Consider the following 13,422-nt stretch of genomic DNA (forward strand, 5'->3'; position numbering starts at 1 on the left):
CCGCCCGCGCCGCACGCGCCGCCTGGATGCCCCGCCCAGGCCAGGCGCTAGGAAACGGGCGGGAAGGGAGCGCGGAGGACGCGCCACGCCCCTGGCGGTGCGAGCCTACGCCCTCTTCCAATAAACGCCGCCTGTCGCGTGCCCGCGGTCTCCCATTGGCCAGCCCTTGCTGGGAGGCGGGGAGAAGAAGCACCAGCGGCGGGAGGATGCCTGGCCAATCACCGGGTCCACCGCGCGCGCCTCTTGTTGCCCTTGGAAACCTAACAGCCGGCAGCCGGCTGCCGGCGTCCGCGGCGCTGGCTGGTCCGCAGTGGGGGTGCGAGGGGAGATGGACCCAGACTCCGAGCACACTGAGGACCTTGAGGGGGAACACCGAGAGGCGCAGAGCCTGGCCTCGCGGGCATCGGGGACCAAGGCCAGCTCTGGCCCCCAGTCCCCGGCCGAACCCGCGGAACCGGAGCCGAAGGCCGTCGAGACTTCGGAGGTAGGCGCAGCTGCGGACGAGCTCGCCGAGCCCCGGGAAGGGCAGGCGGCCGCCGAGGCTGCGAGCGAGGAGAGGCCCGGAAAGACGAAGCGGCCGGCCGAGGCCGAGGCGGAGGCCGACCCCGGGGAGCCCGCCGAGGCCGGGCCTGAGCAGCCAGCCCAGCCGGGATCCGAAGGAGGGCGCGAGGAACCGGAGGAGGACCAGGGGGAAGAGGCCGAGGCGGCGGAGGGCAGGAGGCAGGAGGCCCCGCCGCAGGTCTCTGCGCCTCCGTCCACGCCCAGCCAGGAGGAGGCTGCTCCGGTCCGGGAGGGCGAGGGGGAGAGGAAGGGCGTGCACCGAAGCCGGGCAGAGAGCGGGGAGGAGCTGACGCGCCCGGGCGAGAGGCTGGAGGGTGGGGGTCACGAACGGACCGAGGAGGAGCAGAAGCTGCAGGAGCAACAGCTGCGCGACGAGCTCCTGGGACAGTACCGCTCGCTGACGGCGGAGCGGAGCCGCTATCTGCGCCACAACATTCACCTGCAGCGCAAGATTTTCGAGGCGCTGCGCAAGAAGAAGGGCCTCGATGCAGCCGAGGTGCCGGACAGGGGCACGGAGCCCGAGGCCCCGGAGAAGGAGCGAGCATACCTACGCCGCCTGGCCGCGCTGGAGGGGCTGAGGAAGCAGCAGGCAGACGACCTGGGCTGGTATCACCGCGAGCTGGGCCAGCTGAAGCAGCAGTGCGAGGAGAAGCTCTCCAGGGCGGAGAGGGAATGGCGAGGCTTCCAGGCACTCAAGAAGCAGGTGGCGATGCAGGCCATGGGCAGCTGTCGGATGCAGGGTGGCCGCCAGGCTGCTCTGCGAAAGATGGAGCGGGTGCAGGCTTTGGAGGACAAGAAGGAGAAGGAGATGAGCGCGGTCAGACTGGAGAACGTGCAGCTGAAGCAGAGCCTGGCGCACCTTGAGACCAGGATGAGGGCCCAGGAGGACCTGACCGAGGGCCTGCCCCTCATTGATTTTGAACAGCTTAAGATTGAGAACCAGACCTTCAATGAGAAAGTGGAGGAGCGAAACGAGGAGCTTTTAAAGCTGCGCAACAAGGTGACCAACAATGTGCAAATAATAACCCATGTTAAAGAAAAGCTAGACTTTGTGAATTTAGAAAATACATGCAAAAAGTCACAGCTTTTGGAAATTGAGGCTCAGGTGGCCCTAGGGAGGGACATCTTGACTAAGACTAAGCAGACTCGAGACAGCCTGCGGATTGACAACATCAAGCTGAATCAGAAGTGTGGGCTTCTGGGCAAGGAATCCCTCCTTCAAGACATGGAAGAGAAGGTAGACAAGACTAACTTGCTCAACCGGCGCTTAGAATCCCTGAAGCGCCATCACGCTGGGCTTACTCTGTCCTGCAGAGGCGTGAAGCAGAAGGTCAGGGAAGCCAAAGCCTTTCTCCCCTCCTGACACCACTGGTGGGAGAGTCCACAGACTGTCTTTGATCTCAGTGAACTCCAGTCTTCATTATCTTTTCTTCTCCGTCTGTTGCCATTCTTCAGAAAGCTGTGATTATTTGGGTAGTACTGTATTTTTTATTTATCTCATAATTTTTAAGCTTCCAAATTACTGCTGAGCACAGAATTGGGTTAGCAGTCAGTGCTGTATGGGCTTAAACAGGTGCAGAGAAACAAATGAGAGAGATGGCTTGATGTGCCTGATTTCTCATAAAAGCTGTCAAAAGCCTTTTTATATCTTAGCAATTCCATGATTTCAATGACTGGATCCTGAGAACAACTGTTTGTCTTCTATATGTAGGAGGGTTCACTGAATGGGCAGGATACCAAAAAAATTCCTGTGCATTAAGCTAATTATTAAATCTCCTTTGAATTGATTAGTCTGACCTGAGTCATGGTCTCAGTTCAGAGCCCACTAATTCCCTTGATGAAATTGATTTGTATGTAAGTAGCACTAGCTTCTGGTGTACTAAAAAAGATCCAGGAAACAGGAGAAATACGGAGAGGAGCTGGATGTTGTGTCATCTTTGTTTTGTGAAATTGTTTGCTTAACCATTCATGTCTGTTTCTATCTCAGTCATAATCTTCAATTCCAGTGAAAGGTCTTCTTGGATCCTCTAAAGAAACGCACTGATCTGACCAAAAACTGAAATTCTGCTTTCCAGGGAAGACAACATGATGATTGGATTGTGTGTTTTGCCAGGTGCAAACTGTGGCCTGAGGACTGACTGCCCATAAGCCATTTATTTTCAAGATTTTTTTGCATCCTGGCAACAGGACCTTCACTATGCAATGTGGGTTTTACTCTCTATCAAATACCAAACTGTCTATTATTCCTTGTGTTAAAAGAAATACTTGATAGTCTTTCTCCAAAATCAGTGGTTAACATTTTAAATTTTCCTTGATGTTTTTGGAGCTGGGGGCTTGGTTTTATTTCTTCTTCATCTTAGGTTGAATCTTAGGCGCAGATTTGAGATGAGAAGTATTCTCCAGACCTTAAACTTACGTGGATCCTAAGAAGGGTGATCCATTTTTTGGGTGCTAAGTACCTTTAAAGAATAGTTGAGAGCCTACTCTGGGCAGATGACTCAGGTGGTCATGAGAATGTTACAATGACTTTATCTTCTGATGAAGTGATTTTTTTAAAAGTGTGTTCTCTTTGAAGCCAATGAAGTTTGACTGAAATTCTCTTTCTAACTTCCACAGCTTCACCACACTTTCATTATAATACTGTACTTCCCCTGAACCACACAAACATAACAATGCGGGGACTAAGAAACTTCGTCCTCTTCCATTCTCATCCTTTACAATTTTTGTCTTCTCTCTACCCTATTCATCAAGGCCAAAATGAAGTAGTAAATGACCAGCAAATCAAACTGTTTTCTTTGTGCCTCTGGCCCCAAAAGCAGCAGTGGCCCACTGGGTTCTTTTGTGGCTGTGGAGGCTTCAATGTGAAACTGGCAATCATGCTCAGTGCCTTCACGAGCAAACGGCTTTCACTGTAAGTGTCCATCCTTCGGCTCACTTGAGGGAGATAGCCATTTTCAGCTGATTATGACCCACTGGCAGTTACCCAGGTTGAACCAGTCCCTCATCAGCCTTGAACCCAGTGACAAGGTCTCTGAGGACACCAAGTACAAAGGAGATGGATGAAGTAGGTGTTGTTTTAAGCTGCTAAGCTTCTGGTGTTCTCTCATATTACCTCATGCTGGAGATGTTACAGTTAATTAGAAGAGAAATGATCTGTTATGTCCTGAGTTTCTAACTAGATAGCTCATTATCATGTAATAGCAACACATTCAAAATTGTGTCCTTAGATGGATTGCCTCTGAGAGCACCACAGGCCCCACAGCATCCGGTCCCCAATCTGACATGCTTTGTTCCCCACGGCAGCCTGCGGTTAATCCTAGTCAGCTTCTGACCCACTACTTCATGAGTGTCTGCTTAGTTCTCTGTACCCAGTGGGACAAAGACCCCAGAAGGCAAGGTCTGTTAGTTTATCATCTGCCCCTAGTAGCCAACACAGTGCCTGCACATTAATGGGTGCTCAATATGTCTGTGGGATTTACACATTAAAATGCCAGTCTCATTTTCTGAAAATAAGGGCTACCTGGATGTCCACTATATGAGGCATTGGTAAGTCCTATGTCAGATTCAAAAACTCCAAGTAGAAAGAGGATTTCTCAAGTAGGACCAAAGAGGAAAGCGACAGGGGGCTGGCTTGTGGCCCCGGCGGGCCGACACTACAGGTAAGTTGCTGTCGCCCTGCTGCTGGGAGGCAGCTAAAGAGGGAGTTTCCGAGTGATGCTGGAAGCGGGACTAGAAACCGCAAGCCGTTTTTATGAATGCTAAAGTTAACAGCTAAGATTTTTTTCATCTCCTTGTCAAAACGTACAGGGCTTGAAAAGCGCAGGCACGATAAAATTTGAGTGAGATGTTAAATGAAACTAGACTCTTTGAAAAGATTGGTCTGAGTGTGAAGTGTCCCACGTCAGAGGTAGTTTCTTTGCTGCAGCTTTGGCAGCAGTGAATCAGGCACTTCCCGGATAGAGCCCAGGACATCTGAAAAGGACACACTTTTTCATCGGTGACCGAAAATTATTTTTGGTGACTTACCACATTTGAGATTTTTAAAATTACATTACGTGGAGACACATGTTTTTTTTAATAAGTCCATCTGCAGCTATAATTTACATTTTTGCCACTGGTCACGGGTGCCTGTTCATGAAATATCAGTTATGTACCCCAACTTGATGCTTTTAATGTTTTAAACTTTCAGGCGGTCTTAATGCAACGTGATGGATGAGGCGCATACTGGGAATGGAAGTGACCCCAGGAGGCTCCTCTGCCGTGTCCGGGTGCTGGACAGAGGCGCTGGCCTGGGTGCGGCCCAGCGGGAGTAGCGCCGCTGAGGTTGCCTCCCCTCCACTTCCCTCGTGATATTCCTTCCCAAGGGCTGTCTGGTCTTTATTTCAAAACCCAATGTCTAACTTTGCATATTTTGATGGATAAATTTACACCCTCCCCAACTTTCTAAGAGTCCACCCGAAGGATACCAAGGATGAATACTAGATGTCTACAAGATGCGGGACAGTGCAGGGCCTGGGCACAAAGACTAGGCATCAGGCTGACCCGGCCTCGGCTCTCTGTGGGCTGTGGCCGGGACAAACACTTCAGCTTTTTAAGCCTCACTGTACTCATATGTAAAATGGGGACAAGAAGTTTCTCTTTTCTGGGTGGCAAACAGTGGTTTCTATTTTCTTTACGCTTGTCCAAATTTTACATAATGAAGATGCATTTTAATCAGGAAAAAAATTCTCGATTTTTAAAAATCCATGAACGTACCAAGAGTGCAGGAGACCACAAGCTTCCGCGTCAACAGCAGGGTTCCGGCTAGCCACAGTGATCTGTTTCTTGTAATGATACAATTGGTTCAGCATTTTAGATTATTTTAACCCTCACAAGCTGGTACACAGGAGCTGGGTACCTTTCTAACCTTTGGTTAGAATGAGGTTTAGAGAATTTAAACTGGCTTGTTCTTAACCTCTAGCTAAACCGGACCTTAAACTTGGATTCACTTTTGGTTGGAGCAGTTTCCACCAGGAGCTCCAGAGCCATGTCAAGAAGCTGCAGGAACAATGTTTAAGAAAGACTGAGCCTGGCCGGAGGAAGCCCCGGGTCTTAGGCGTCCTGGAAAGGGGGCTTTGGCAGTCAGTCCTGAGAAGGGACCTTGGCGTGGCCGTGCCTGGCACCCAGTGGGCGGCCCCTTGTACAGCAAGCTGGTTGCAGGTGAGGTGGTGCTCGTGGAGGCACTCGGAGCAAAGTCAGAGCCGCGCTTGGCCTCTCAGAAACACCTGGGGACTTAAAGTCACGGCCACATTTTGTGGGGGTGGGGCTCCACATGAAGTCTTGCTCTGGCTCGCAGGCTCCCTCTGCTGGCCATGCCCTTCCTCTGGTCCACCTAGTGACCCACAGCTCCTACAGGCTGACCTTGGTGTCACCCACCTCTCGCCCTGCAGAAGAGCAGCAGCCAGTTACTCTGAGCTGTCATGCAGGCTCCACACTTCAGGTGGGGGATTTTGAACTGTCAGCCGCCAGGTTTCTCTGGGGAGAACTTTCCACAACTTCTACCCCCACTGCTGGTACGTTTCCCAAGGTCCTCCCCAGGGAGCTGCCTGGGCTGTGGAGCCTTGCACACAGGAGGCGAGGCACTCAGGTGGGGAAGTGAACCCAGGCCTCACCCCAAACCCCACACTGGGAGTTGAGGTCAGAGCTAGGGGAGGAAGGCTTGCAAAGGCCCCAAAGCAAGTGTGTCTCTAGGGAGAGGCGTTTCTGAGCAAGGGCTCAGGAGGCCTGTGTCCAAACCCCAGCCCTGCCAGTAACTGGCTGGAGGAGCCCAAGCAGACTACCTCTGAGTCACGCCTTTGAAATGGGGACAGTGACAGAGCTGCTGTGGAGATAAATGAGGTCGTTCACAGACACTTAGCTCAGGGCCTGCCTGGCATGGGAGGAACAACGAGCCAGCCCCCGACAAATGTGACCGCTGGCAACCATGACTACCCTCATCTGCCATCTCACCTCGCAGCTGGTGGAGAGTGGAGAAAAAGCAACGGCAGCCTGGGGAGGCAAGCAGCTCACGTCAGAAGGGCAAGAGGGGCGGTCTCAGAGGATCATGCTGGGGGCAGAAGACATCTGAGCAAATTCCTTGCAAGCTGCTCTGTCTGGGAGGATGGGCAGGGAGGCTAGTTACCCAGCGGGGGAGAGAGTACCCGGGGGGGGGAGACCTCCCCAGCAGAGGTCCCAGGAGACCTGGGGCTAACACAGGAGGGGTGGCACCGTACCGTCTGCTCGAGTGAGTCATGGAGGATGAGGATTCTCCAGGGGAGCCAGGAGAGCACCATCGGCACGCAGCAATGGCTGTCTGGTTCTGTGGGGCCGCGGACCGCTTCCTGCTCACCGCCACCTGAAGGGGCAGCATTACCGATCTCCACCCCACAGGTGGGAGCAGAGGCACAAGCTGGCCCAGGAGAAGCCACCGTCACCTCGCAGACTAGTGGTGGGGCCAGACCTGAGCCCCTTGTGTTCGAGACTCTGAGCAAATTGCTCAGGTAAGTGCGAAGAGCCCAGGGGCTGCCGCAGAGCACGTGCTACCTGCTGGGAAGGGGCGCACGCAGGCTGAGGCAGTAGGAGCAGGTGTGTGCAGCCCCCACAGGGCCTGGAGGACAGGGGTCACGGCTGCAGGGAAGTCACGCTGAGAGGGGCGGCAAGTTTGAACTTACCCTTCAGCTTAGAAGGGAGCCAAAAAAGTGGATTTTTAAATATTCAAACAGCACAATGCCCAGAAGTCAAATTTTTGCCATACTTTAAGGTGAGAGCTTCAATTATAAACCAAACTACAGAGAAATAAGTAAAATTTTAATGACTTTTATTAAATAAAACCACATATTTACAATTCAAAAAGTCCTAGTTTGATACACTTTACTAAATAAAATTAAAGGGTAACTGTACAAGCAATTAAAACATGATATGTAGCAAGTGTTATTAGGAGTTTCTGATCAGCAAACTATTTAAAATAGTCAAAAACTGAGCAGTTAAAAAGTACCTTTTAAAGTGACCATTGTTTCTAGTTGAGATTTCAAGGACTGGTAGGGATGCAGCTTTCAACTTACAAAGGTCTTGAAGCTGAAGTCTTAGATCCTGGAAATCAACAGCATGAGAAGTGGAGGGTGGGCTTCCACGGGGGTGCAGCGCCTCTATTCTGTTTCCAGCTTTCCTAAAGGATCATGTCAAACCAAGAAGCTCTCCGGCAGCCCCTGTGGAAAGGGGCCATGTGACCCTGGGCAGGGACTTAGAACCTCTTGGCCTGTGAAGTGGACACACTAAGCAGCCAGGACCTCACGTGGTCCCTCAACAGGCCAAGCAAGCCTCTTCTGAACTAAAGACCCAGTAAGTATTCCAGATCGGTATGGAATCCAGTTTAAAAACTTAATGCATAAATAGTGCTATCCAAGAGATTTATGTCAAACTGTCTGACAAAAAATGTTCAGGGTTGGGTTTGAACAGACTGAAGTTGCACAAATGCACTCTGAAGGAGCTGCACGCTGCCCATGTCACACCACTTTCTGTCACACTTAGGAACATCTTTATGTACAATAAGAAAATATATATACACCTTTCAAGAACAGAAAGCCCAAGTCATAGAACAAACTAAGCACATCTGAGAGCAGTGGCTGTGATGGGGCTCAGCAGCCCGCTTCCCAGGCCGGCTTGGCGTGAGCTACATTCAACATAGTGATGACAGGATGGCTGTGTCTGCAGGGTGCCGAGACCTCCGCAAGGACAGAGCACCTCCTCTAAGAGGTCGAGCAGGTCAGTGTTAAAAGGCTGAGGCAGGAAGTGGTATCCGGGATATTCTGCAACCTCCTAGAGGATTCAGTCAAGAACACAGGGGAAAAGGCAACTCCAGGGAAAGAACACGTGGACCAGAGCTGGGACAGAGGCATGAGGGCTTGGCCACCGCCACTGAACGTAGAAGTGTCATCAAGTGCCTGTGGCAGAGAGAGGACTCCTGTAACACCGCACGGTTGGCCTCACCCCCACCTCCCATCTGCTATACTTTCAAGCTGAGGGCACTCCCAACATCAGAACTGAGATCAGCGGCCAGAAGCCCCTGGGGAGGCGGGGAGTAAGGCTGCGAAGGTGACAGAGTGCAGGGTGCACGGAGGCACCAGCAGAGCCCTTGGCCCTGGCCTGCCGAGCACTCCCAGAGCTCAGCAGGCAAGGATTACCATGCGGGAAGCTGTTCCAGAGAGATCTGCCTGACCACTGCACTATTCTGTGCAAAAAACATTCATTTGTTTGAATTTGGATAACCGAAGCTCATAGTACAAAATTCTCAAAATTAGTCAAGGAAGAACTAGAACAAAGAAGTTGCTAATGAACTTGGGGAAAACCAGCTAAAATGGGGAAAGGCTGATGGTCCAATATTGGGAATTCAGACAAGACTGGGCTATTGGGCGAGTGGTGCTTGCCACCCCATCCTCACAGTGGCCTGCCGGGCAGGGGACCACTGGCACTCAGGCCTCCTTCTGTCTGGGTGACAAAGGGGAGGGGAGCCCCCTGCCCTGTGCTGCCCCGGCCCCCACAGAGAGGGGCAGGGTGCCAGAGGGGGGGCTTGCTATCCTCCCTCCCTCCCCTCTGACTTCAAGGGAAGTGAGGGTGTTTGCATTCTGCTTTCTACCAGCTCTTAAGTCCGTCTCTACTGTCACAGGCCTCCTGTGCGAGCAGTTCTTCTGCTCAAACTTCCAACCATTGCTCGGGAGACATCAGGCGTGATCTCTGAGAAAGTCGGGCTCCCATGGGAACCTTAGTGTGCATTTTCAGCCCTCACGCTTTAATTATGTCAAAGCAACATGGTAAAACATTGACACAAAGGTAGGTTGAGCCCCAGGGAGCCCACGAACGCTCTCACCAACTGCCCCTTGAGAGCCCATTCTCCTTTAATGCTATCTTTGGTAAGTAGGCTTTAAAAATCTGACCTCCAGGCTCTGGAAAGGTAACTCTCTCAGATAACCAAATCAACAACCCTTTCTTACTAGAACATGAAAATATGAAGCCAGAAACATCTGGTCTTCCAAATAACATTCCTCATGCACCCTGGCTAAGAAAGATGGTAATGTACTTTCCAGTAGTTGACATAAAAGCATCACAATTGAATTGTCTGTTGCTGAAATAAGGGGGCGTAGGGGGAAATAGCCACTGCCCTATTTCTAAACCATGCAGAATATTCAGTGGTTGGCCATGGTCAACACTTGGTCATCATTCCACTGAGCTTAAGGCTAAGCCTTGGTTTAACTCTTCAAAGGTTTTTTGTGTTTGTTTTGTTTAAGGCCAACTTTAGTGTTAGAAGTCAAATGTGAAAATAGCCCCTATTGTCCTCTGCTGCCAGTGTGTCCATCTGAAACACCACCAGAACACCGCATGGCCATGGGCTTCTGCACGGAGCGCAAGTCCACCTGCCAGCTCAGTGTCTGAGAGATGGGCTTCCTTTCTCCATTTCCCGGATGTCCTTCTGCAGTGCAGTCAGTACCTGGGGATCACAGCAAAGACATGGGTGACCTGTGACACACACTCAACAAGGATCCGCACGGGGTGGTGACAGAGGACCCGCAGACCCCAGCAGTTGCCCCTGCCTGCTGCTCACTCTGCCACTGCTCCAGTCCGCCTTCCACACCTACATCCAGCCTCGTCTCTCTAACGTGGGAATCTGACTGTGAAGCCCCTAGGCTTCTGCCCTGCAACCACTTCCCACCATCCACGGTCTCAATGCCAAGACAGGGCTTCAAAGACGGCCTTCTACAAGCTGGCTCCGGCCCCTGTACCTGCACTGCCAAAGCTGGGCTTCCCACTCCAGGATACCAGCAAGTCCTTCTGGGCCTACGGGCAGCTGCCCCGCCCCCCTGCTGGAGCTCTTCACCAGCAAAGGCCTGCAGACATCGGCTCTTCTCACGCCTTCCTGGGCTTCCCCAAAGTGACTCAGCTCCCTCCTCTGGGCTCTCTCAGCTCTTGGTTATCACCTTCATTTTAAAAACTATTGCAATCCAAGATGATTGCTTAATAACAGTGCTGACCGTAACAACAGGCTCCACTTATGGAAGGCCCCTCGATGCCAAGCGGAGCGCACTTCCAGGCAACCAAGCATACAGCTGCTGTTCCATCCCTAACAAGCAGCTCAGCAAGGCTCACACACCCCTTTCCAGAAGGGGCTGTTTCAAGTCAGATAGCTCATATGGATTCAAACCCAGATTTGTGTGCTTTCAAAACCAAGGACATCTTTGTAGCAACAATGCTAATATACTGGGGCCCAGGCGATGCCACTTGAATTGAATTACAAATTAGAAGGGGTAAAGCAGAAACATTTTATGTAGGTTTTAAATAAATTACACATGATTGAGGTAGGACAGGGAGATGGACAAGGGTGATGCCATTTAAAATCTACTTAGCCTGTGCAAGAGGCCCAGTTTATTCTTCTTTTTTTAAGTATCGTTAATATACAATCTTGTGTTGGTTTCAAATGTACATCACGGTGGTTCACCAGTCCCCATGACCAACTTGTACTGTGATCATGGATTATTGTGCCCTTTTATCCCCATCCCCCCTGGTCCCCACTAGTCACCTCTCAGTGTCTATGAGTCTAATGTTGTTTTGCTCCTGCTTTGGTGTTTTTATATTCCACAAATAAGTGAAATCATACGGTATTTGTCTTTCTGGCCCAGCTTATTCTTTAACTAAATCTATATGCTGTTTTTCCTCTTCTTCCAGCCCCTAAATCAATAAGTAGAACTTTGTAACCAAGACAGGAGATAGACCTCAGAAGTATAAATGAACCTATTTGGATAAAGAATGCCGAGATCTGGACCAAGACAGTCACCTAAATAGCCCTATTCTTAAGACAAAACTTCAAAGGAATTATGAGTCACACGTTATACATCATGCCTTATAATGACCCCAAGCCGTGCAAGTTCAAGTGGACACTGAACACCAGGTGGCCCCGGCTTTAGGGGCTGGCAAGACTCCTGCCCTGTGCCGAGGGCACGTTGGATGAGCCTCCCTTCCCCCACTGCTCCTCCTCACGCTCCAGGGCCTGCACGGCGAGCCGCTCACCGCTACTCTTGCTCTGATGAATTCCTTCCTCCCCCACACCTCATCTGACCTGTTCAAGAATTCTTTCTTGTTCAGAGTCAAGAAGCCTCCCCGTCCAGGCTGAGGCTCCACCTGGTGTGTAGGGAGAGAGCTCCCCAGACGCAGCGGCCTGACACCAGGATGACTGAGGGTAGATGAAGTCCCGGTGTCTACTTCTGGCCAAACACAAACACTTGCTTGCTTTGTAAGGCTCACCAGGGTTGTAACCTTATGCACAGCACATACGAGAAGTGTGCATGGACCCCAAGTCCCTCGGGGCCTGACCATCGAGTCAGTTCCTGTCACTGTCCCACTTACTAGAAAATATCCTACTATCCAATGACACATGACCTAGTTTAAACCAGTAAAAAAAAAATAAAATGCAAGAAACAAGATGACGGTTCTGGGCTTAATCCTTTCCTGTGTGTGTGTGTGTGGTGGGAGGGCGGCAGGGGGATGAGGGTGGAGAGAAGAAGGACCGGCGAAGTGGACAGGAAGGTCAGCAGACAACTGAATGCACAAGCTGGACACTCAAGGTAGTAACAATCCTAGGTGTCGAGTAAAGGCCATTAGGTGAGGATCTGGCTTTCTGTAGCTACTTCAGAAAACTGCTAGCCCACCAGTCAAACAAGCCCCACTCAAGACAGGCCCCACTCAGCTTAATGTTCTGCAGTCACCTACTTGAAATTCTTAATAATTCTGAGTATGTGGCCCCATATTTTCATTTTTCATTGTCCATTTATTTCTTAACCAAGGAAAGGCTCTTATTCCCTCTTAGCAAACCTCTGATAATTATATAGCCAGTCCTGCTCATACATGAGGTGAGTGTATTTTTTAACAGCTTTATTGAGATATAACTCACATGCCACACAATTCACCCATTTAAAGCATGTAATTCAAGAGCTTTCAGAATATCCGCAGATGTGTACAGCCCTCAGGGTCCACTTTCGAGCATTTCCATCACCTCCAGAAGCCCTGTGTTCCCCAGCTCTCCCCGCCCTGCTCATGGCTTGCCGGCTCCTTGGCGAATGATTTTCTGGCCTATAGATTTCCAGCTCTGGACCTGCACATGAACGGAGTCACACAGTACGTGGTCTTTAGTGTCTGACTTTCAACCTCACATTTCCATGGTTCATCCAGGTTGTGGAGTTACCACTATTCCATTCCTTTTTATGAAGTTAATGTATGAAATGTAACAGAAATTCAATTCAGATCACCCTAAGCACAAAGTCACAACCCCCCACAAGAAGCCAGGAAGCATGGCACGGCGTTACCGAGGCCCCATCACAGCGGCCCTGCTTCTTCCCAGCAGAACCAGACCGGAAGGGAGGCCGCCAACCAGAGCACATGGCATGAGGGGACAGGAAGGAGGGAAAGGAGAGCTCGGGAGGCGGGACGGAGGTCCGGGACAGGGCAGGGGGTGGGGAGGACCCTCTCTCGGGTTAATGAATACACCGAACTGTGTACACTTTTAACAGGGTGCATGTTATGGTATGTAAATTATATCTCAATAAAGCTGTTAAAAAATAAATAGGCTGCTAAGGACATTAGAGAGACAGTCTGACTGTCTCTATAGTAATCCGGCCAAACAAAAGAGGGCTGAGCCCGAGGAAGCCTTGAGATGTAACTGACAATTTACGGGGAATACAGAGTGTAGAGGGCCATGCTCACCACCACCACAGGTCATGACCAGCAAGAGCCAGGCTGCGAGAAACACTAAAGGACAAATGACCTCATTTCTTCATAAATAACGGAAGGCGGTGTACCCTA

At 50.9% G+C, this 13,422-nt stretch overlaps 2 protein-coding genes across 16 annotated transcripts in view; one reads left to right on the forward strand and one right to left on the reverse strand.

The window, feature by feature from the left end:
- Nucleotides 1–57: 57 nt before the first annotated feature.
- Nucleotides 58–2,881, forward strand: CFAP184 (cilia and flagella associated protein 184). The gene is made up of 2 exons (XM_073238030.1): nt 58–2,034; nt 2,549–2,881. Exon 1 carries the CDS (start codon nt 329–331, stop codon nt 1,922–1,924), a length of 1,596 nt encoding a protein of 531 aa, XP_073094131.1. The 5' UTR covers nt 58–328; the 3' UTR covers nt 1,925–2,034; nt 2,549–2,881.
- Nucleotides 2,882–7,379: 4,498 nt separating this feature from the next.
- LOC108410090 (TBC1 domain family member 14) overlaps nt 7,380–13,422 on the reverse strand; it is a 239,441-nt gene continuing 233,398 nt past the window's right edge. For 14 of the 15 annotated variants that reach the window (XM_073238028.1, XM_073238027.1, XM_036992763.2 and 11 more), the window contains one exon: nt 7,380–10,060. In XM_073238028.1, coding sequence (XP_073094129.1) covers nt 9,995–10,060 — 66 coding nt within the window. In that variant the 3' untranslated portion in view covers nt 7,380–9,994. The other variant, XM_036992742.2, reaches the window with a different exon arrangement.

This window comes from Manis javanica, chromosome 5 (genome assembly GCF_040802235.1).
Source record: "Manis javanica isolate MJ-LG chromosome 5, MJ_LKY, whole genome shotgun sequence".
Lineage (NCBI taxonomy): Eukaryota > Metazoa > Chordata > Mammalia > Pholidota > Manidae > Manis > Manis javanica.

What these genes read in the sequence shown, in the direction of transcription:
- CFAP184 (XM_073238030.1), top strand. Translation starts at nt 329, where the DNA reads ATGGACCCAGACTCCGAGCACACTGAGGACCTTGAGGGGGAACACCGA.